We start from the raw sequence: 25,597 nt of genomic DNA on the forward strand, positions 1-25,597 counted from the left end.
AGAAATCAGCTAAGAAAAGGAAATAATAAATTTTGCTTCATTTTCAGTTCTTTTAAAATTCTTTTTAATTAGGAAGTGTCTAACCTAAGTTGCCATTCTTTTCAAACACTTTCACCTATAGCTCTTTGAAAATGAGATTTACATTTGTGCAAAATGTTTTGTGTGATACTTGAGGCTGATTTTGAGCAGGCTTTTCATAAGATATTGCTGTGTTGTTTACAGACATACAGTCTCTTCAAAAAAAAAGTCTCCTTATTGCTAATGTTTAGTTTTCTGACATTAAATACAACATATACAGAAGCAAATGTAAGGAGATGGTGGATGTAATACGTATGAACATTTAAAGGAATGTAACAGAAATAGTCTCCATCCTCTTCGAGCTGCACAGAACACTCCATAATTGTATTCACACCTTCTATTAAATTGGAAAGCTAAACAACAGTTTTTGATCAATGATCTGTTAAAACTGCAGCCCTCCAATTAGTGCCTTTTATATAAAATTTTCATCAGTTTCTTTAAAAAGTTACGAGGCTGAGCATGATTTAATGTCAGCACAGAAGCAACTTTCTATATTACAAAAAAAAAAGATTTGGTAATTCAATAATTCAAATCCACTTTTTTTTCATTGCGATTGACAATGTGGTATTGCCTGCAGCATCACCCATATTGCTTCTTATAGGTTTGCATAAGTTTAGTATATAAGCATGTTTTTGTGTAATGTTAATTATCTCTAATATAAACAGTATATATATTATTATCTACTTCTCTGTAAAGACTATTTTCTTAACATTATATTCTTTTGCATTTTGTATCTTAACTAAATATCCAGCCCAGTAAGCACAGGCATTTAGACATCATTCTTTAAGTGACCAAGAAGGAAAGATCTGACATATGATTCCATGAACATATACATTCTTTCTGTTTCACTTTAGAAATTATTAGGTCAGTAGTGGAGCAAGTATTGGGTAAAATTGCTAACATTTTTCAAGGTGACAAACAATTAGTTCCAGTATGAGATTTTTTTTTCTTACGCTTCTTATTGATTGCAATAACCTATTTTGTCAATGGGATTGAATTAATTCAATTATTATTATACAAAGCAGAGATAACTAGTGTATTATTCTGAAAGCTAACTTGAAGTAGTGGATATTTTTTTTTTTTTAAATATAGCATTCAAAAACTGGTAGAGTATTGCAAAATTGTTCTTAAAATGAGTCATTGATCTTTCCTGAAATTATTCTGTCAATAAACACAAACACCATTTGTAGAATGATTAATAGAATGAGTAGGTCGTATAGCAGTTATAAAAGAAATACCCTTCCCTTTACAAATAATTTCAAATTTCAACTTTTCTGAATGCACCTGAGTAATTGGGAGACTTCATGCTGCACATTATAAATGTGTATTACAGCCAAGATTAGCTAATGGTCTTCAGTAAGAGTTTTAAAACCTTTTCTGCAGTCAACAGTATATTTTCTGGTTCTTAAAGATTCTTCAGTAGATAATTTGTCATGAGAGTTTCTGTGTCCGTAGCTCTCTTCTTTATTCCGAGAGCTTTAATTAAGTCTTTTAAATATGCTTATCACTTCTCAGCATGGATTTCAGTTATATTTTATTCTGGAGTCACTTTCTTTTAGTTTTCAGATAGCAATGCGAAGTATTTTTCTGAAACAGTTTCGTTCAACAATATTTCAAAAAAGTTAAAGCTTACATTGCATATGCTTTTATTAAGGTAACGTGTTTGTTATCCATCAGCTACAACCCTGAAATCCTCCTGCTGTGACTGGTATTTACTGTCACTTGCAAAATATATTAGTGTATGTTAGCTATTTTTCTTGAAAAAAGTTCCTGGGATGCTTCTAAATGGTTGATTTTTTCTGCTTGCCCATACTGCGGGCATGTTTAAAGGTAAAGTAATAAATGAAAAAGTGGAAGACCTCTGAAAGATGATCACAGATAAAAATTTTATGACAAGTCTTTCACAATGCGAACTGAGAAAATTCTCCAGTGTATGGTATCATCCCATCATAGCTGAAGTTGTAGTAATGTTACTTTTCAGTAAAACATCTGTATTTGTGATTACTGGTCTAAATATGAGGGATTCAGATGAGCAATATTTCAATTTTAAAGAAGTAAAAATTTTCAAGATTTAAGCCAGACTCTTTACTAGACACAAACACAAATCAGTTTTTGATTATATGTTATTTCATTTAAGAGCCAGGCGGTAAATATGTGTGTATTTTTTATTGCATTGTAGTTTTTAATAGACAAACTGGCATTATTCAGAAGCAAAAACTTTTGTGTTTGAGAGCTAAAAATTAGCAGGTCTACCCAAAACTGAGCTACCAGAAAGCCTGTCATTTTTTTTGGAAGTACATGAATTCAGAATAATGAAGAAATTATTTGATACAGTTGCAACAAATAGACAATAAAAAAGTGAGAATGGAAAAAACAGTGTTAAAGAGGTGCACTATTTAGAAAGTGATGTATGGCCAACTGCTGGGATTTATAGGCAATAATGTATTTTGCAGAAGGTTCTGGAAACCTGTCATTTGAATGATTAATTATTTTCATAAGTACCTAGAAATCTACTTCTATATTCTAGTGGCATGGCCCCTTTTAAGGAGGAAGCTTGCCATGGTAGCTGGTACTGTAAGATATGAAAAATTATTTATTTTCTGATGGAATGATGTAGAGCTAGAGAAGTAATATTGCAAAATATGATTCAATTGAGCTGTATTTTGTGAAACTGGATCATATATAGCAAAGGTGCAATAGAGCCGTATTCTAACAAGGTACAGTTTTTTTGGAGTCCAGTACTATTATGATGGATTTTAACTCTTAAGTGAGAAAGATGGAGACATTTTGATATTTTGTTAGGTCAAATTTAATCTGAAAAAGTAAATTAAATATATTAAATTCATGAAAAGAACAAGAAAGTTAACATCAATGCAATAGAATGGTGAAGGTAGACTGATGAATTCTGAAGCAGAAACTAAATCCACCTCATTCTTGAAGTCATAATACATGCAAAATACCACTGGCTTTTACTGCCCAGAGAGAAGTCACATTCTGAAATTCAAAACACTGAACTTCATGCTCCTTTTTTCTGCATTTGAGACACTGTTACTAATTTCCTGTAGAAGAGAATCCATGCTTATCAGTTGGAAATTTTCTTCCTGATCAGTAAGGTTATCTGTCTTAAATATAGTTGAATTAAAAAATAGCTGAAACAAAAAGTCCTCCAAGCTCTAGAATAATGTATTGCACACTTACAGTTCTTTGGATGCAACCTTAAATATGGGTTTGAAAAAAAAAAATCTTGATTTCAGATTTTATTCTGTATGCTCATTAATTCTTACTGAATATAACAGAAAAACACCAGACAAAATCCAACCTAAAATGGTATCCTGCTTCTGGTGGTGAACAAAAGTGGATTTGTTTAAGCCTATAAAAGCAGAGCACATAGGTAGGTGTCCCAGGAGCACAGTGCCAGATTCCAGGAAAATCAAGGTCAAAGATTCCTCAGTTAGAGATGGTGTCTTTTAAGCCTTACGATTCTGGACTCCTGTAAAGCTTCTATAACAGCCTACTGCAAGAGGTCTCAAGATTTAATTGTGTTTTCTTAAAAGTTATTCTCTCTCGCACAAACCTGCTTTTTTGCCAGTTTCATCTGATTCTTCCTGCTTTCTATGCTGTTAAGAGATTGTGTCCTGTTCCTGTCACACCATCATATGCATCCTGAAGTTTGTTTAGTCATCTTTCCAATGGAAGTTATTCCATACATTTGTTTACACGTTTGTTATTCTGCAAACCTTTTTCTGGTTTGTGTTATTTCCTCTCAGATATAGTAAACATTATATTCAGTAGTCATTTTATTGGATTATTATGGCAGCACAACAACTACTGTGTTCTCTATTTCTTTTTTAATAGTTCTCATATTTTTTTTCTTGACTGATCCAGAACATTTTTACAATACGTCATTCTTCAGATTCTACATAATTAAAAACATTTTGTCTTTCAAGGAAGGGAGCAACATATTCTCACTGAAAAGCAATGGAGTAACTGAAATAGCAGTGAGTTTATAAGTGAACTACTACAATAGTTTTCCACTTCCAATCCGGCCTCTAGATTATTTAGGATCTATTTGTCTCTAACTAATGAGAAGTTAGCTCTTCCTGTATGACTTTTTTCTTCTTTTCTTGAATATTGGCAGTCTGGTTTTCACTTCTGCCTGATTTGATCTCACTGTCACTTCACTGACCTGAAACTATCATCTTTATAGGCATATTTTTACAACCTTCATTAGTTTCTGTTCTTGATTCCACTACATTGGGGATTTTTCTATACATTTTTAATGTATAAAATAGGTATACATTTTCTGGATTTTGTGCAACACTCCAATCTGAATAGTTTTCTTGTAAATTTTCACTTTAGGATTACCAGTTATGTTCTTTTTTCTCCCTTTCTTTTGTTAAAAAAATTCCAAAAGAAAATCTTCTTTTGCTACGTTAGGTAAACAACAGAAAGAAAATTAAATTCTGATTGTCCCCTGGGCAGCTTGTCACTTGTCCAAACCTGTTTAGAGATTTACATGTGATTTTAATCAGATGTATGCATACAGTTACTTTCCTAACCTCATAGCAGAAAATATATATTAAAGACTACAATAACATACATATGTATAAAATTTTAAGTGGAAGTTAATAAAGAAATCAAGAATTTAAAAGTCAAGATACAAAGTAGCTGAAAAAATAATCTTTGCTTTTTAACTTTAGTTTATTTTACAGCACAAATATGTCTAGAATTTCACAAATAATTTAAATTCTCTCTTCTTTTTCTAAAATGCTTCACATCTTTCAAGATCACTGTTTTAACTAAAAGTTATGTAAATGTGTGGGCTAGTTGTTCAGCTTTTTTGTTGTTCCTTTTGAAAGAAGAAGTAGCAGCAAGCAAGAACAGACTCTCTTCCATATTACTGTCAGCAACTATGATCCATCTCCATCCTTTAGAGATCCTAAATGATGATTATTTCTTGTGCCAATTTCAAACTCCAAGTACTGCAATTTTTTCTTCTACTTTTCTGGATAGATGAAAACTAATGTATTTTTTCTCTGTTGCGCACCTTACTAGATACATATATTTATCTATGAAAAATGAACAGAATCAAGGATATTCATGAGCCTTTCAGCATCTGTGATGCTTATAACCTTGTGAAATTATTTCCTGAGACAGTTTCAGACTCAGAGTACTGCACATTTTTAATTCTACTTTTCTAGACAGCTAAAAATGAATGTATTTTTTTTCTCTATCTGTCTGCCTCACACAGATATATATATTTATCTTTGAAAAGTGAACAGAATCAAGGAGGATATTCATGGGTCTCTCAGCATTGGTGACGATAAGCTTGTGCTTCTTCACTATTATCTGTATAGTATTCATCAATATTACTTTTTCATTATTGTTTTCATGCTTTAGCTGAGATATGTTCCAAAATGTAGAAAATTAATAGAAAATAGAAGATCTAACATTTAAAAGGTTCTCATAGCATTTAGATTAAAATCTTAGAAGAATGGTGGTGTAAGATGTTTTAGGTGTATATTCTTTCTCAAAAACAGAGATCTTTTAAACCAAACAGCATCTCAGACCTGGAGAATGCAAGAGGATTCCTCTTGGAGGCATTTTAAAGTGCTTCGTTCTGAAAGTGACACTACCACTAAGGACATTCTTTCCCTTCCGGGTACAGTGGCACTTGTCATAAAAATTCCCAAGTGATAGTTGTTGTCAAAATGAAAGACTGTAAAGTTGAATTCAAGCTAAGACTATTCATATTATTTGTATATTTTTTCTAAATTTCTAGGTTGCAAGGAGGGAAGACAGGCAAACTTGCAAATTCTTACTAACAATAAAAAAGTTGTTTCATGGAAATGATTTATGTATGCTCTGAATTTGTGGTAGTTTCATGAAAACAGATAAATGAATGCTAAAGATACATCAGTGCGGAACTTCTTTGACAATTCTATGGGGAAAAAATGTTTCTCAAATCAGATTTAGGAACAGTTAAATGCTATGTCCTCTTATTCAGAGGCAGACTAACTTACTCACATATATGTATTTGTAACAAACAGCTGTCTATATTTTCATATACCATTATATTAACCTCAATATTCAATGTAATATAATTTGCAAAAGATGAACTGCTTACTTTATCAAAATGACATGGCCATCCATTATGGTTGGACTCGATGATCCAATGGGTCCTTTCCAACCTTGTGATTCTGTGATTCTGTGATTCTGTGTGATTACTAGCATCTGACAGTGAATATTTCTGATACTCTTCTTGAATCAGTTTATGAAGTTAATAGAATTATACTCAAGCAAAATTGATCAAGTACAGCATCTGCAATGCAACATATGAATAGAGTTCAGAATCTTATGATGAAAATATTAGCTCTTTCAGTTTTATTGTTTGCTTTTTCTTAAATTTAGCTAAGATAATGCATGTGCCTCTGACTTCTACATATTCTATGAGGATGTAATTTACTTTCTAATGATCTGTGAATTCTGCATCTTCTATAAAATCCTGTAAAAGTTCTTAACATCTAAGAACATCTGCCATGAAGACGATTTTCTCTACCTGTTTTTATTATTTCTGATCCCAGAGAATCATGCTCACTCTAAATCACTTGCTGTGATTCATAATTTTCAGGAAATAAAGAGAATATATTGAATCAGTTATGCCTTGTTTAACAACACAACAAGAAGCTGGATTCTGTTTCTAGTCACAGAAGAGCTTCATAACATGTCAGTCTATTATTCTATTTTTTGATGCTGTAAATAGACAAATGAACTTCCTTTATTTTATTGAAACAATATTCTTCAAAAGTAGGGGGTTTCAGGCATCTAAAGAGTAGTGTGACAGATTCAATCTTTGGAATTCTTAAAAGTTTTAGAGGTATGAAGAAAGCAAGGAATAGCAAACAATAGCCGGAAAGAGAATCTCAACAGTAATAAAACTAAACTATCTAGACAAAAATAAGAAAAAACAGAAGCTTTCTGTATTGATATGGAAAGAAACAATATTCAACATATAAGACCTTTTCTTTTGCTGAAAGCTATAAAAGTGAAGAGAATGTGAAATTAACCTCAAGTACATATAATCTGAACTGCTGATATTCCGTCTTAATAAATGCATGCACTTTTTTTTTTCTCTTTTGAACATAAATATGCAATGAAACCACAGCTGCAGATGCTCAACTTCTAAATGAGTCAAATGGATGGATGGGTTGCTTTCAGGGAAAGAGTCTTAAACTCTTGCATTTGAAGAGAAGAGAGTGGGGTATAAATGAGATTTACAGAATAGTGAGGGTAGTGGATAAGCCCACAATGACAATGTTGTTAACTAATATGAGAACTAGGTAGCACTGAAGCCAGGAGAAGAGCATGAATAACAGAGGCAGCAAAAAGGCACAGTAGTTTGTACAGCCTTTTGTGCAGAAAGGGACAGAAGGTGGAAATGGGAAATCACAGACCCGTCAGTCTCACCTTGATCCCCGGGAATGTAGTGGAACAGCTAATCCTGGGAACATTTCCAAGAATATTGAGGACAAGAAGATGACTCTAAGCATGGATTTATAAAGGGGAAATTATGCCTGATCAACCTGATAGCTTTCTACAATGAAATGTGTAGCTTTGTGGATGACAGGAGAGCAATGAAAGTTATTTATCTTGATATTAGCAATACTTTCAGTTCTGCCTCTTATAATATAGCTATAGACTATCTGATGCGGTACAAACTAAATAAATGAACAGTGAGGTGGACTGAAAATTATCTGAACCACCAGGCAAAAATACTTGTGGTCAATCAAATCAAGTCTGACTGGAAGGCGGTTACTGGTAGTGTACCTCAGTGGTCAATACTGGGGCAAGTACCGTTTAACTTCATTAAGTATCTGGAGAATGGGACAGAGTTCACCCTCAGTGCATTTGCAGATGATGCAAAACAGAAAAGAGTCATTAATAAACCAGGTAGGTGTGCAGTCATTTAGAAGAAACTTAAGAAGACAGAGCAAACAGTAACCTCATAAAGTTCAAATGGAAATGCCGAATCTTGCACTTGCGTAGTAAAAACCCCTTGAATTAAGGAAGACTTGAGGCCAGCTGGCCAGAAAGCAGTTTGCTAAAAGTGAATTGGGGGTCCTTTTGGACAACAAGCTGACTATGAGTCAGCAATATGCCCTCAAGGCAATGAAGGCGTATACCTTTGGAATGAGCATGGCCAGCAGGTTGAGGGAGTGATCCTTTCCCTCTACTCAACACTGCAGTAGTGAGATCACAACAAGAGTGCTAAGTTCCATTCCAGGCACCTAATATAAGAAAGATTAGGACATGCTGGAGGGAGTCTACAAAGGGTCACAGAAATGATTGAGGACTTCATTGATGTAAATCTGCTTTAATAAATTACTCAAGCACAGTGTATTCATTGATTCCTAAAGGGATTTTCTGAAATGCTGGGCAACAGGTCAATAAAAGCATCCTAAAAGCACTAAACAGGTATGTATGCCCAAACATTCCTGATACAATCATTCTGGATGATAGAGAAGTATCAGAAAAATAGACAGTAGAAACATAAACAGCTCATGTCCTGGCACTGTCATAGTCAGAGACATTAAAATTAGACTTTTCAAAGGAGTTTGCAGATTGGAGGTCAACTTCTCTCAACTGTACTGAGAATTAGGTGCTTTATAAATGTAATTGAGATGTGGAAAACTTCAGGCATCTTTTCTTACCAAAAAATTCAGAAAATACTTTGTTTTTTTCCAATAGGAAACCAGAACTATTAATGGTAATTGGCAAATGCAGATTTGTTATTCTAACATATTGATACATAAATAAAACTTTGTTACAAAAAATGGACAAGATAAAAAGGAAGAGTGCTCTGAATTTTATCTAATCGTGTTTTACCTCTTCTCTCTAACTGCTTTACTCCTTAACTGCTTTTGTCTTTTTCTGCTTTACTGCTGTTTAGGGATTAGTGCTTTCTTCCTGCTGTTTGCATACTTAAGATAATTTTACTGGTCCTGAGAGCACTTGTAATATTTTATCAGACATCCTAAGATAATAAAACCTTCACATCACCAGATTGCTATCAGTATTTGTTGCTTTTCACTTCAGCTCCCATATGATTTCAGCAGTTAAAACACTAGAAACCACAGAGCTAGAGATTAGTTCTTTGTGATATTTGAAAGCCAGGGTTCAAACTTCCAGTTAGACAATTTTCTAGCTGCATGCTATCTTTAACAGTTTGTGAGGCAGCAGCTAATACCATGTCAGAATTTGAAGCTGGGAGGAATGGAAGGGAGTAGAATAAGTAATGTGTAGTGTGCACATTCATAGTCTGTCTCTCAGCCTTACAAGTTTTAAAAGAAATGCTTTCACTGTTGCACATCTTGTCATCACAGCACTGCAGCAATGCATGATATTCACTTCTACTTCAGTCAGTTCAAGAGATTTTAGACTTTAATACTGCCAATAATGAACAGAGTTTGGGTCAATGATCCAAGGAAGAACATGGTGTATGGCAGAACTCTCTAGCGCTTCCCGGAACACTTATATAATTTTCATTCAGTAACTATAACTAGGAAGCATAATACTGATGGATATTGCAGCAGAGTAAGTTATTATTTTGTTTATTTTGAGTGTACATGGCTTTTTTTCTTACTGAAGAGAACTTCATTTTCATTTTAAAAGTTACTGTATTGTTTTCAGTGAGAATAAAAACCCAGTACATAACAAAGAACCTACTAGTCATGATTCTGAAGATAACCCACTTAGTTTCAAGACAAATTTGGATGGATAATAGGAAGTGAGTTGGGGGAAAGTTAATGTATGCTACAGAGCTGAATACCTTTCATACCTAGAATAAGAGAAAAGTAATGAAGATGCATGTTGAGCAACTGTTAAAAGTTAAGGATTCTGAAAGGATAAATGGAACTAAATTGAAGCTGGCAACCATGTAATTACAGGGAAGGGAAATGATCATGCTTTTTATTGGCCTGGAGATTATGTAGGTGAAGATATTACTGTAGAAAGTGAATCTTAATATATAAAAAAGGAATGAGAAAGAAGCTTCTGCCAACTTTACTTTCTAATCCTTTTTTCAGCTGTATAAAAAAAAACTACCACGAGAATCACATTTCCTCAAACAGAAAGAAGTGAATATATTATTGATATCTTCTTTCTTTAAGACTTGAGAACTGTTCCTGTATTCATAAATAGGAAGGCATTTTGTAAAGAAATATTAAAGCACATTACACAAATAATTCTTACACAATCCACTTACAAGTTTGAAAATAGCCACTTACAGTATCTACTTTCCCAGCTAGATTTTTGATTGTTTAACAATAAGTAATTTAGCTAAAAGTTTATTTGTGTAGTTTTTTTCTACTTTAACATGACCATATGGGGGGAAAAAAAGGTGATTGTACTGTATTGATCACTATTCAATATTTCTGTCATCTCTCTTTCAATTTTTACTTTTAAATCTTTTTAAATTTTGAGTATTTGCAATATGAATGTCAAACACAATTTTCTGCAGAGTATAATGGCAATACCAATTTGTATTATAGCCTTAATGTGTGCTTAGCAATAGCAAAAGAGCTGACGTGTGTTTCATATTCCAACATAAGGACATTTGTTGTTCCCTTATTTTAATGTGAAAGGAATTACAAAGTTATTGGCATAATTTCATGAGACTGATCTGTAACAATAGTATAAAAAAGAAGTATTTTCAATCAAGTTTTGAAAAGCCTACTTTTTTCTGCATTCTTTTCCTGCAACAAGAGATGACATGGAAATTCTGGATCATTCTAGTTGTTTCAGAGTATTTTAAAAACCAAATCTGGAAACACCAGGTCTCTAAAAGCCGAAATTATTTATTGTGTTCATTTTGTTGGGGAGATTGGGTCGATTTTTTCTTCTCTCATATAGTTGAAAGGAAATATTTTCCTCAGACAAGTGATTTTATATTAGAGTTGAAGAAACAAGTCATTATGCAAAGTAAACTGAGCGGAAATATATGATTATCTGAGAATTAAGGAAAAACAATTTGAGAAAAAAACAGACCTTTTTAAAGGTCAATTTAATTCTTATTACATGCCAGAACACTGAAACAGTTAAGTCATAAACAGGTATTATTCTTCTTTTGGAAAACTTCACTGTTAACAAGACCTCAACCTATGAATGGGTGTTTGAAGGAGTCCTTCTCTATTTGGTAACCATTGAGTAACATTCATTTTCAGTCATTCCTAAAGTGCTTGCTGTTTAGTCTCCAGAAATAATAATTTCAGGTTCTGATCTGTACAGCTACAGTGATGCAGTTGCAAAATGTTCTTCCCAGTTTGCAACAGCAAAAGATTGCTTAAAGTTGTAATTTTGTCATATTTGATCCTACGGAAAATACTAAGTGTCATTGTTTAGTAAATTTCAGCAGCAGCTGTCGTAACACACTCTAACCAGAAATGTACCAGGGAAACTCGTTCTGGGAAGAATTTTGAAGTTAAAAGGGAATATATTTATATTGCAAAACACAAACCTTTTCTTCTAGCAAAAAACCAAAAGGCATAGTTTTGCATGAGTTCCAAAGAAGCAAAAATGATTGAATGAGAATTACAGGAAAACATAGCTTGGCATCTTGTGACTCTCAAAGGAAACATAATGTTTACAGAAAAAGTCATAGTTTGAGAGTTTATATAACATTTTTAAAGACTGGAATTGCATAGTGGATGAGTTTCCACTGAGTTTCTAAGAAATTTCTGCCTTGTAAAGGTATGAAACATAACTCAATATCCATATGTTCATTCATGATCTGTAACAGTCCCCTAATGCTACATGATAAATGTGTTTTAATTAAATCAGAAGCTAACACAAATCTATATTACTATAATTTAGGTAGGAACCTATAATTCCACTCAGAATATTAATTGATCTTTTCCTTCTCCATCCATTCTTGGAAATAAAATGTGCCTGATTTCTTGAATAGTGCTGCATAGCATCACTCTCATAGATAAGACATTACATGGCAAATCTTGGTGGATCTGGATACTGACAACTGTTATTTATTATTATTAAGTGAACTCTTACTCTTTAGCTTTTAAAATTAAATATTAAAGATACTACTTATTTGATCTAATCAGTTATTTGATTAAACATTTCTGATGCAAGCATTTGACAAGTTGGGGGGATATTTTTACTCCTATTTGATTATCTATATGAAATTCGTGAAACAGTATATGAATCTTTTAGAAAGGCAGATGGGATAATTAACAATACTCCTTTGAGAAGAGAACTTCTCTTTTCCATGAGAAATTCTGAATTCAAACAGGCACCTCGGCAATATTGAGCAAGTGTGGGAAAAGTTCAGCTGCTCTAGAAAGTATACAGAATTTGTAAATAAAAAATCCAAACCCAACTTTTCTAGCAATCTGTGTCTTTCTGGGGGAAATCCTAAGATTCCTTAAGCATCTTTAGGTTTTTGAGAATAAATACCCATGAAGGAGAAGACTCTTTCAGACATCCTGGCTTCCCTCTCTTCTCCAAATGTACAAGGGGACATTTATTAGTATACAGCTCCCTTATACTTCTTATTGTATATTCTTTAACACATTTACATCAGTCCCTTATTATTTTGCCTCTAATAATAGATATTGATATATCTTGAGATATATCAATATCTATCCTTGGGGAGTGTTCATTGATGAAAACAAATAGGAAACTTGATATATATCTGTAGCATGATTATGGCAAATTGTGTGAGGTCTTAAGAAGATAATAATTTAAGTATCATGTGTAGCTACCTTAGAATAATTATATCTACCTCTTTCATTTAATTAAGGTTTGGAAAAAATCTACCTTATGTTCATACTTATTGTGCACTTGCACTAAAAAAAAGATTTTAAGCAGTAACAAAGAATTTTAAAATATTCTGCAGAGACATACACAAAGTATATTAATTGAGCTCTAAATTAGTAGTGCTAAACAACAAAAGCAAGGAAACGCACAGTGAAGCAGGAAATGTACCATATGTTATTGTATACCTGGGCACAATGGGGACACTATCTTAATGGCTTTCTTAATGTTCTTGTTGTACTAGATATTGGTGGACATATGGTATGCTGCCTTTTTATGTGCCTGTGCATTTTCATGAATTTGTTAGCTGACTTTGATAGTATTTTCTCTTTGACTGCTGTTAGGAAGAGATCTTTAAAATGTTTTCCTTATTTATCTGAAGTTTAAAATCCATGCCTTTTATTTTGTTTAGTCATTTGTACCCCAATTTTTTTTTTAATCTAAAGAATTTGTATATTACTCTTAGTATTAGACTTTCCACAATTTTAGTCCCTGTCTGACAATGATTTGGAGAGCAATTGTGTAGTCCTCCCACGTACAGAGGGGTTTTGACTCACTCAGTGTTGGCTGAACAGACAGCTAAAACAACAGCAGCATCTGCAGAGCTGACCGGGCTTTGCATCACCAGAATGGGCACTTGTGCAATCTGCTCCTTCCCTGCCTGCACTGAGGAACCTCAGCATGCTTCAGTTGGAAGCAGACATAGTTCCCATTTCAATGGGCTCCCTAGTGCCCCTCCACCATATGGCTGATGGACACAGCAGAACAACTTCTTACCCCAACCCTTCCCGGATGCCAAGTGTTGCAAGGCTGGCTGATGTAGACTACCAACAACAAAGATTTCCCTATTTTTTTAATGGCACAAACTTTATAAATGTTCACATTCAAATAGGCTTTGCATTACTGCTGTCAGATTGAATACATACATTGAAGTCACAGAAGAGCAAAACTACTCAGGGGAATTATGAGTATATCTTGTAAAAAGAGAAGAACGATTGAGCCAAACCCTTTTGACATACATGTATGTAACATATACACTTATACCTTGACAAAAATTCCCTTACATAAAGCAGTGATCTCATAGGTTCTTTCAGGAGGTGTTTGAAGACTGTTTTAAACCAGCATGGAAATGAGATGAAGTTGTTGGACATTAGCTTGTCAATAGGAACTCTTTAAGTTTTGTGATTCATTACAGATTGGGATTAGTCTTAATTTAAACAAGTTTGTCTATATGTTAGTGATTTCTGGCAAGCATATATGCTTTTGTATAAATATTCAAAGCTTATCATTCTGTGTATTCATGTACTGGTTTTAGCTCATTATAGCTGCAACTGCATTAATTTCATTATGAAACAGAAGTCAGAATTAAACGCTCCTACTGTTTTATAGATGTTACGTAGACTAACATTGCATCCAGAACCACCTCAGTTGGACAGGAGAGAAAAATAGAGTGACTGTTTCATGGGTTGAGATAAGGACAAGGAGGCATCACTCACTAATAGCTATCACAGGCAAAACAAACCCAACTTGGGAAAATTAGGAAGATAATGAGAAAAAACCCTAAATCTTAAGCACACCTTCCCCACAGCACTCCCTTCCCAGGCTTAACTTCACTCACGATTTTCTATAATTGCTCCCCCTGCACAGCACAGGTTCAATTTATCACATGTTGTCTCTGCTGCTTCTTCCTCCTCGGGGGAAGAACTCCCCAGACTCTTCCCCTGCTCCAGAGTGGCATTCCTTCCACAGGAGACAGTCCTCCTCCCACAGGAGACAGTTCTCTGTGAACTTCTCTAATGTGAGTCCGTCACATGGACAAAAAAAATTCCTTCACAAACTGCTCCAGCATGGGTCCTTTCCACAGGGTGTAGACCTTCAACAGACTGTTCTTGGTGGGTCCTCTGTAGGGTCATAAGCACTGTCAGAAAACCTGCTTCAGCATGAGCTTCGCTTTCCACAGCTCCAAAGGTCCTGCCAGAAACTGACTCCAGTGCAGGCTTCTCTCAAGGTCACAGCCTCCTCTGGGTATCCGCCTGCTCCACTGTTAACCTCCATGGACTGCAGGGGTACAGCCTGTCTCACTATGGTCTTTACCATGGTCTGCAGGGGAATCTCTGCTCTGGCTCCTGAGGCTCCTCCTTTCTCTCCTTCTTTACTGACCTTGGTGGCTGCAGAGTTGTTACAGATTCTTACGCTTCTCTCCAGCTGCAGTTGCCATTGCACAGCAACTTTTCCCCCTTTTTAAATATGTCATCTCAGACACACTATTGTCAATTGTCTTGGCCTTGGACAGTGACAGCTCTGTCTAGAAGCCAGCTGGAATTGGCTCCATCAAACTCTTCCAGTAGAGTCTCTCAAAAGCCACCCCTGTAACCCTACTGCTGCCAAAACCTTGTCATGATAAACTAAACACAGCCTTGTGATAGGGTTTCAAGAAAAGTGTGAAGATTACATAGATAGAATTGGAGCACAGGAATTTTCAAGTAACTATGAATGAGGTAAGAACAAACAATATACAGAAACAGTTTAGATACGCCAGGATTTATTCACTCTTACATACACTCTTCTTGGGTCAGTTTATAGTGTAGATACCCTGGGCATTACAGGAGCTCATAAATCTTGATAAGCCTGTGTTTTTCTGTGTAGAGCTACTGAGTGCCCGTACATAATGCTCTGAATTCTGGAGACCGTAACAGCCTGTTTCCAGTGCCCACCTTGACTGGATGTTCTTGTTCTGCTGCACATTTTTATAAAACATAATATAATTTTAAAGAAATTTTATGTTTTAATAATAATCTTAATATTGATTATATTTTAATTGTATTAAATAATATTTTTAAATGAGGTTTGAGATATCTCTGATCTTTTTCACTATTCTCCACTTTATATTCTTCCAATAAAAAGACGCATGATTTATACGTAAGTAATTTAAATGCATCTTGAATAGCAATAGTACCAGAGCTCAGAACTGTCAACCAATAAATAATGGTTCCTGGTCATCAAAAGTGCAACAAGCAAGTGGCCTACTTCTCCAAGTAGTTGCTGTGAAACCCTATACTTTTTTTCTTCTTTATTGAGGAATCAGTTGGAAAAGCATCTAATGTGTGCTATAAAGTTCATAACACTGAAAGATTGTCTCATTTAAATTCTACTGTCTCCTACCAAAATATATTTCTTTGAAAAAAACTTAGTCTGCACTTATTCTAAACTTAAATTGGCTTTCCTGATTAGTGTTGTGGTCACACTTTCTTAAAAATTTTGTTTCAGAATAAAGAGACAGAAGAAAGCAAACACAGGATTTGGGACCAGACAAAATTCCTTGTATGTTGCTGGAGATTCTACCAAGACAGTGAGTGAAGATGTCGGAGACCATCGAGTAGCCCTTCAAAAACCAGGCTTACAGCAAAGAGGTGGCACAAAGAACTTACACTCTTCATAAAGACTTAGAGGATAACTCTATGCATCGTTTCTGTTTATTCTGGATTTTTTTACAAGAACCAAGGAAAATATGCTACAGTCACTGTGTACCAGCTTAGTTGGCAACTGTCTATCCTTCCTTTACAGTTGTCTTAATTGCTCTTCTCTAAAGCAAAAGGTGGACTTTAATCAACAAGGTCCATGCCTTATCTCTGGGAAAAAAATACTTTAGAATGTAAATGACATAGGAGACATATTCATTTTCAGTCCTGGGATGACAATGAGTGAGTCTGAAACAGAAGTCTACTTCCTGTCTTGTTTTGTTTCTGTCTTTTTTTTCAAACAGCAAATAATTCTGTTTCTCAGTTTCCCCAGTTCTATCAGGGTAACATGCATATGACACCTCTCTTTCATAAAAAAAAAAAACCAAACAACATAATACTTAGAGTTGATAAGTTCTTTTACTTAAAATACCTAAATGTTATCACTTATACATTTATATTTTAGAAGTACTGCTTCTCTTTGTGTTTCTTATACTGAAAACATAATAGGAACACACAGAAATTATGCAGCTCAGGTTTATCATAATGTATGCATCACAATTCTATTTAAGTATGAGTTTATTAATTCTCCAAGTAAAAATTGTTAATGTCACATAAGAAATAACATAAATATATTAGGATAAACTGTAAAAGAAGACGTTGAAAATTTTAGAAAACTCACGAGGTATAAAAATACCGGCAACTTCCAGCCATCAAGTCAGACAAAATCTATAATGGCTTGAACTTCTTCATATACAGTTGTTAATGAGTGTATGCAGATTCTGTTTCAGCAAGATCCTGCAAATTTGTTCTAATTACTCAGCAATGTGATTTTTTCATACCTTGTATCCCTATAAACTGAAAACTGCTAAGAGAGTTCTAGTTGATTTTAAATTCAGCAGTGCATCTCCTGCCCCAATATACTGTATTCTCCTCCTAAGTCTGCTGCAGAGATTGTGTCATCTCCTCTTGATTTCTGTTGTACTTTACCTAAAACAGTTCAACAAATAAGCAATTATTTCCACAATTGGTAACTGAGCTGTAGAAGGCTTTGTGAAGACCGGGGGAGGGCGGTGGGGTGGAGGAGTGTTTATAGTTAAAATTTGCTTAGATTCAAGTGCAGGTTATTTGAGTTCAGGAATGGCAAACATTAAAGATTATTGGTTAAACAGGAATAATTTTTTTGCCCAGAAATTCTCCAAGCTGCAAATGGTTAGAGGCTGGGATCGGCCTGTGGGTTCTGCCTGGTTTTATGGCCCTTCCTAGGCACCAGCTTTTGGCCACTGCCGGAGGTGGGGCTGTAAAATAGAAAGATCTGTGTGTCAACCGCCTTCTTACTTTCTTAACTTTCTTTCTTGTTTACAAATGCTGACCTAATGCCAGCCACTACCTCTCAGGATACATGATGGAGAGATGCTGTCTTTCTCTGTTGCCAGTAGTTCACACCCAAGTTTGTCATCAAGGTACAGTGATATTGTGAGATAATTCACTTTTAAATGAAATTTAAACATTTAAAACTTATAGCAAGTGACAATAAAATAAGATTAATAATAGTTACTCTTTTCTTTCTTCTTTTTTTTTTATCCAAACTTCCGCCTTTCTTAGTTTATTAGTTCAAGGTTTTATATTAAACAAAAGAACTCTGGCCTTATTCCATTTGAAATGACACACTGACTTTCTCTAAAATTCCATCTGTTTTTCCAATGACAGCACCTTCATGACACCCCAGTGTGCAACACAATCATATTGAAAATGTCTGTGTGCACAATAGAAATGGAAGGTGCATAATTATTGATTTTCAAATACTATAGCAGCATTGCATTGGAGCACTTGAAAATACAGTAATGCCACACAAAAGCTTACTGATAAAAGCTTGTCTTGTTTAGGTAGGCTTAGATACAAGCCCTTTTTTTTCCTCTGAAAAAACATTAGAAATATGGGTCTTATAGATATAAAGCAATTGAGTTTCAGGAACTTGGCAAAATCTCTTTAAGTTCCAGGGTCTCTTTTCAGCTCACAGGGGTATCTGTGGCTAAAAATCAAGTTGAATAGTTTTATGAGTTACTGAGGGAATTAGCATACTTTCTTTCCCCCCTCTGTATCTCCAAACATGTAAGAAAAACAAATAATATTTAATTGTTGCTGTAGAACATTTCTATCCTAACAGCTTAATAATGTAATATGGATATTGATGGAAATCAACAGCTAGAAGCTACTTTCTGCTGCTTTGTCTAACTCTACCACACAAAACTTTGGTACACACTTGTTGTATTGTAATATCTTGCAGGTGTGATATACCAAAGGCCATGGTGGCAATAAATAGATCATCAGATGATACTCATTTTAAAATTTCAGAATATCAGTGCAGTGTTTTTTCTTTCTCATGAGGAAATAATAATTTCTTAAGGAGTAGTTAATATCCACATTTATTCCACACAGTTTTTTAATATCATTTTATTGATCATATTTTACTTTCAAGTGCCTCCTTCTTAGCAGTGCTATTTAAGTTTTGTTGCTTGACTGTGATAGATCACACAAGATGCTTTCATTTTTCATAATTTCTCCCTATTCCCTGAGTAAGAGAAAACTCAGCTACTTCTATTAAATACATAAAATATTTATTTCAGCAACCATGTACACAGAGAACTCCAGAGGTCTTTGTGAAGAGGAAAATCCATAAATTAATCACTTGAAAGTAAGCCAAAAATAAGGTGATACGTGATTTTCCTGACTGCAGTTGAGAATATTAAAAAAGTTAATTTATGACCTTTTCATCACAATAATAAAATGTGTCATGATCTTGGATATATGTCTATCATATTTGCTGTATACTAGTATTCCTATCCACTCCTCCTCAAATTTTACTCGCGGGCAGTGAATACACACAGATCTGTGCGGAAAGAGAGTGACTCACTCGAGGTAGCTAAGAATAAATATAGGAAAGTCAGGAAAACTCATAATCCTAAATCTAGTTGCAAATCATTGACTTGTTCTTCATCTCTGGAGATGAATGGTGCCTAAAAGAGTGAATCACCTCTAGAAAATCTTCATAAATTCTAGACTTCTTTGTTTTTCTTTTTAAGATGATAAATAACATGGATGGTTTATGTGGATCCATTTTACAAATTGATTATAAATGCAGTAACTGAAAGACATACAAATAATTTTCACAGATGGCAAGTTCCATTAAACCTTTTTTAATACCATAAATAGGTATATTATTTAACATTGGTACAAATGCAGAAAGAGAGAAAAGAATGATTTACGTGGTCTGGTGATCATCAAGTAGTTGATGGGGATATTGTGCTTCACTGTGTTATACTTTCTCTTTCCTAAATAAAACACTATTTTTCTGAGAGATGTCTCAATCTCCCTCTACAGTACTTTTGTAAACACTTTTCAAGGTATATTTCAAAACAATCTGGGGTTTTTTCACCGTTCACATGGTAAACAGTAGAGAAAAACTATGAAGAGCATGTGATCAGTACTAATCTTTGCCTCCAGTAAGGTGGAAGCTGTCAGAGTTTAATTTGAACTGGTAACGTTTTCTTCCCGAAATATCTAGCCTTTTATTCCCCAAGTCCTATTACCTCCTATTGCATGACTTCCATGCCTAAATCTTACCACAGCTGAAATGCTATCTCAGAGTATCTCAACCTATTTTCCGCATTTTAAGGGGAAAAAATATCCTCAAATACTAAATTTAAAACATACCATTAAGCAATTATTTCTCAGGAATTGCAAAGAATCTTGGGTGTCATTTACCGTTACATACCTTTTATCACTTGACTTCAGAAAGAAGGCAACCAATTTTATCCAACTGAAATCAAAAAAGTATCTTCATATTTGTGTACAATCTATATTGAAATTATCTAAAAATCAAACACAAATTTCAGGGGATATTCTAAATATATTCAACAAATATAAGTATGTTAGACTACAAATGTGATTCAGTCGCCTGGTTTAATCATGAACAGAATATTTCCTAGGCAATGCCATTTCAGGAGCCAATTGCTTGTAATTAGAAAAGGCCCATCTGTAGCTGCTTATGATAAGACTGCATGAAATAATTCTTAATGTTGTTAACGTTTGAAGGAAATAAATGCAGATAAAAAAGAACAAAGAAAGCCATTCTACTTATCATTTAAGCTTTGAGTTTTTTTCTTTGTAAGAGAGTCTAAAATGAAGAAGTATTAGCATGTCATCAATTAGTGAATGCGTCAGAAGATAGAAGTGGATTTGCTAATCTCATTTTCTGTTACACATACAATAGACTGTATTTCTGTTAATAAATGAATGCTTTTCTTCCAGTCAGATAATCAATAAAAACACAAATGGATTCAACAGCCAATATTCTACATAGCTTCTCATTACACATTGCACTATTTTATTGGTATACACAAACAGACTTTAAGAGGCACAGCTTTGAGAAATTTGAAATAGCAGCTTATTTCTGAAGGCCACTGTAGTTGTTCCCTAATGCCCTGTTTGAGTGGATTAGAGCTCAATGAAACCACAGAAGGCCCTCCAAGAAAACAAAAGAAAAAAATGGAAAAAATTCTGTGAAGTAGTTTGTGCCATAGTATAATTCCCTAAGAAAATAAATCAGAATAAGGAAGAATTTCTGACCTCAAGGTGTCAGCCCTTAAAAGAAAAACCAAAGAAACACAGCATCCTTAATGTATTTTAACATCTTAGACATGTATTTTTATACATTCACCTTTAAAAAGAACAACAAATTAATTCCCAAATATTTTTTATATGAAATCATAAATTTATATGATTAATCACATATTTTAGTCTTTCGTTTCTCTGCACTAATTCTGTGGCTTATTTTGCTCTTGTTTTGTATTGTCAGATTTATTGTTAAAAGTCATATTGAGTGGAATAGGAGGTTTAAAGGCTTTTACTACATTTAATGGAACAATGGCTTGTTTTCCAGGTTAAATGCCTTATGAAATCTTATATGTAATTAGGCATAGTGAACGATTAATCATATTCTCTTCTTGTAATGTAGTGCTGCATTAACCACGGCTGGCTGGTTGATGCCCTCCAATCTTCTTTATCACTCCCCTCATCTACAGGTGAGGAGGAGCAAATAAGATGAAAGAGCTCAAGGATCAAGATAAGGACAGGGACATTATTTACCAGTTACTGTCGTAAGCAAAGCAGATTTGACTTGAGAAAGTTTAACTTATTGCCAATTAAAAACACAGTAAGATAGTGACAAATAAAAAACAAAGCTAAAAACACCTTTCCCCCACCTCAAACTTCTTTCTCGGGGTCAACAACACTCCTTCACTCCTGAATCCTCTGCCTCCTTTATTCAAGAAGCACAGGAGTATGGGAAGTGGGGTTGCAGTCAGGTGGTAACAGCTATTTTCTGCTGCATTTTTCCTCTCACATTGTTCCCCTGCTGAAGCATGAGATCCCTCTCACGCAACACAGTCCTTCATGAACTGATCCAAAGTGAGTTCTTCCCATGGGGCATAGTCCTTCAGGGACAGACTGCTTCAGCATGGATTCCCCAATGGGCTGCAGCTCCTTCCAGAAAACGTACTCCTGAGTGGGCTCCTCATCATAGGCTGCAACTTCCTTCGAGGCACATCTACCTGTTACTGCGTGGGGTCATCCGTGGGCTGCAGTGTGAATATCTGCTTCACTGTGGTTCTCCACTGGAGAACTTCTGCTCCACTACCTGAAGCACCTCCTTCCTCTCCCTCTCTTCTGGCCTTGGTGTCTGCAGGGTTTATTCTCCCACAGTTTTCTTACTCTTCGCTTTCACAGCTGCTATGCAGAATTTTTACCGTTTTTCAAATATGTTATCAAAGCATCACTGATGAACACCAATTTGGACAGTGGCAGCTCTGCTTAGAAGCCATTTGGAAAAGGCTCTGTCTAACATGGGGACAGCTTCTGGTGTCTTCTCACAGAAGCCAACCCAGCAACCTACTGCCTGTTACCAAAACCTTGTCACACAAACCCAATTGAAGTGTCCTTATTCCAGTAGTAAAACATTTTTTCCTGGAGTGATTTGAACAGTGGATAAAACATAATTTAGAGCCAACTTACCCCATTGTCATACACAGATTTGTACTACCATTATTCAATTGTTTAAACCATTGTATCAATTCTTTTTTGGGGCTACATGAATTATCTAATACAACCTGGTCTGTGTTGCAGTATAGTGAACTGCTCCAAAGGAGGCAGAATTGATATACTTCTTCATGGTTGATAAGAGCTGTTTTCAGTACCATCATTCATTACATCAATTAGCAATAAAAAGTAAAGAGTACAAAAATAACACAACTTGATCAACAACCATAGAAAAAGCTTACCTAGTTTCTTACTAGTGAATTACAATTGTTTCTAAAGAAAACTAGAGCGAATTTCTGTTCTATTAAGAATACAGCCACTTCATATAACTTAGGAGTTACCATGTATAGGTTGAAGTTTATTTGATAGAATCAAAGACTCACTAGGTTACAAAAGACCTTTGAGATTACTGAGCACAACTCTACCTGTCCACTACTAAACCATATCCCCGAGCGCTTCATCTACCCATCTTTTAAATACCTCCAAGGGTGGTGACTCAACCACCATCCTGGGCAGCCTCTGCCCGTGCCCAACAACCCTTTTGGTGAAGACATTTTTCCTGATGTCTAATCTGAACTTCCCCTGGCACAGCTTGAGATGATTTTTTCTCTTCCTATCACCTATTACTTGGGAGAAGACATCAACCCTCACCTCCCTACAACCTCCTTTCAGTTGTAGACAGTGATAAGGTCTCCTCTCAGCCTCCTTTTCTCTAGGCTAAACAACCCCAGTTCCCTCAGCCACTCTTCATAGGACTTGTTCTCCAGCCCCTTCACCAGCTTCATTGCTCTTCTCTGGAAATGCTTCAGGACTTCAGTGTCTTTCCTGTAGTGAGAAGCCCAGAACTGAACACGGCACTTAAGGTGCAGCCTCACCAGTGCCAAGTAGAGGAGTACAATCTCTTCCCTGGTCCTGATGGCCATGCTGTTTCCAACAGAGACCAAGATGCCATTGGCCTTCCTGGCCATCTGAGCACACTGTCGGCTCGTATCCAGCTGGTTGTCAACCAACACCCCCAGGTCCCTCTCTACCAGGCAGCTTTCCAGACACTCCTACCCAAGCCTGTAACACTGCATGGGTTTATTGTGTCCCAAGCACAGGACTTCGCACTTGGCCTTGTTGAAACCTCATACTGCTGGTCTCAGCTCATCGATCCAGCCTGTTCGGATCCCTAGAGCTTCAGAACTGTCTAGCAGTCATTCAACCCTGATGCAGGTATGTTATATAAAACCTTATGTTTTTCTACGCACTTAGGTAACTACAAATATTATGTAATGAGAGATATATCTAATACTTAAGGAATATGTATTTTACTCAAAGTGGAACAGATAAAGAACAGTTGAGGGAAACTGTTTTTACAGTGCCATTATCTTGATAGGTTTTACTTGGTAGCTGTTAGATAAAGGACTCTAAAAGAAAGTAGAAAAATTGCCGTGGAGAGAACTGGAACCAATTTTCTTCTATTTTGATTTTTGTTTGCTTGTCTTGCATTCTGTTTGACTACTTTAACTGCTGATACTTGAAATAAAATAATTACATGTGATTTCTGAATTTTATCTTTCGTTTGTATTCCTTTCTTTTAAGTGCCTCAAACTGCTGAGCTTTAGGATGAACAGAAAATATCATCTTCAATAAGAGTATGATTTCATTTTTTTCAATTTTTCTTTCTGATAATGAAAGGCTACTTTTTTCTTTCTTTTTTTTTTCCCACTTTGAAGTACTTTGTTCCCCAGTTTGACTGCCAAACTGAAAAATCAATTACCACAATCCTTTTAAAATATTTTGCATGGAACAGCATAGGCCTCTGGACAGTTAAAAGAATCTCTCCAAAACTATTATACCAAATAAGCATCTCAAAGTTTCAGTTTCATATCACCTGGTTATAAAAAACAGCCAAAACAAAACACTAAACAAGAACAAAAGCTGAAGGTTATTTTTCTATATGTGTTCCCTTTTACAATGCTAAACAATTTTGCTTATTTTATTTTTAATAAGCATAGTAACTGTGAACTCTTCCTCTTGCTCCTCTTCATCACTCTGTCTTTGATCTTTCTCTCAGCTTGTTATGTAAATAGAGCACTAGAGCTTTTTGAAATTTTGCTGCTAACTAAAAATTTATTCTACTTCTACTTTTTCCTTGCTCATAAAACAGACAACTATGCACTCTGTCTCAAATATTAATATATTGATTTTAACATTTTTAAATTCTATACATTATTTTCCTGCTCAGTCAAGTTAAAAAAAAAATTCCTGTGCATAAAAAAATTTTAGTTTTAGCGTACATTAACTTGTACCATCTCCTTTATGATCAATTATATGCCACGTACTGGTATATATTTTAACTGTTTTGGTTTCTTTCTCATGAGCCAAGCTTTGGAACTCTTCTCTGTCTGTATAAGACAACTAAGGAATACCTCCTTATAAAATTCTGGATATGTACTATGTATTCATGGAGGTAATAATGTTAAACAGTTCTGTTTTCTTTTTTTTTTTTAATTTCTAACTTCTCAGTTTTCTTTTATACTAAATTTAAATTTTAAATTAATTTTAGATTTTTTTAACATTTTCACAAAGTCCAAAGAGGCTTACAGTAGTTTTATCAGTCCTACAAATAGATGCACTTTGTCCCATCCAAACAAGCCTAAGATGTAATTTGTTGTCATCAGCAAGAAATGTCCAGAACTTCTTTTTTTAGAAATATTCAATATCACTTACAAATTCTTCCATCAAAAGGCACAGCGTCAATCTTCTGATTTCACTGCATTGTGGTTCACAGTACTGACTTTGTTATATCTCACTATTCAAACCTTGTACCATTTAATATGCAAACAGCAGCACTACCTTAGAAAATATTGAATATGAACGAGAATAAGTGTTACATCTGCATTAAGAGAAAACAGGAAATCTTCAAACTCAGTGTAAATTGCTACGGTCAACATTTGATTGTTCGTCGTGATCAGAATACACATCTATATTATTTTTCTAAAAAATGAAAAGAAGCCCAAGCTAGGTTGGAAGTGTAGTAAGGTTAATAAGAACAAATTATTTCTTCATAACTCTTTAAATCTGCTGCTGTTTCTTTTCTTCAATTGTGTTTGTCACAGATACATTTCTCTGCATATTTTGGATTGAAAGCA

The 25,597-nt window shown here is 34.8% G+C and overlaps 1 protein-coding gene across 2 annotated transcripts in view; it reads left to right on the forward strand.

Annotated features, from left to right (window-relative positions):
* The window catches only part of CCDC102B (coiled-coil domain containing 102B), a 147,125-nt gene extending 126,318 nt beyond the window's left edge, over positions 1–20,807 (forward strand). For both annotated transcript variants that reach the window (XM_054059031.1, XM_054059032.1), the window contains one exon: positions 16,174–20,807. In XM_054059031.1, the coding sequence (XP_053915006.1) occupies positions 16,174–16,263 (90 nt within the window). In that variant the 3' untranslated portion in view covers positions 16,264–20,807. The remainder of the gene's footprint in view (positions 1–16,173) is intronic.
* Positions 20,808–25,597: the final 4,790 nt, after the last annotated feature.

This window comes from Cuculus canorus, chromosome 2, assembly GCF_017976375.1.
Source record: "Cuculus canorus isolate bCucCan1 chromosome 2, bCucCan1.pri, whole genome shotgun sequence".
NCBI classification, from domain to species: Eukaryota; Metazoa; Chordata; class Aves; order Cuculiformes; family Cuculidae; genus Cuculus; species Cuculus canorus.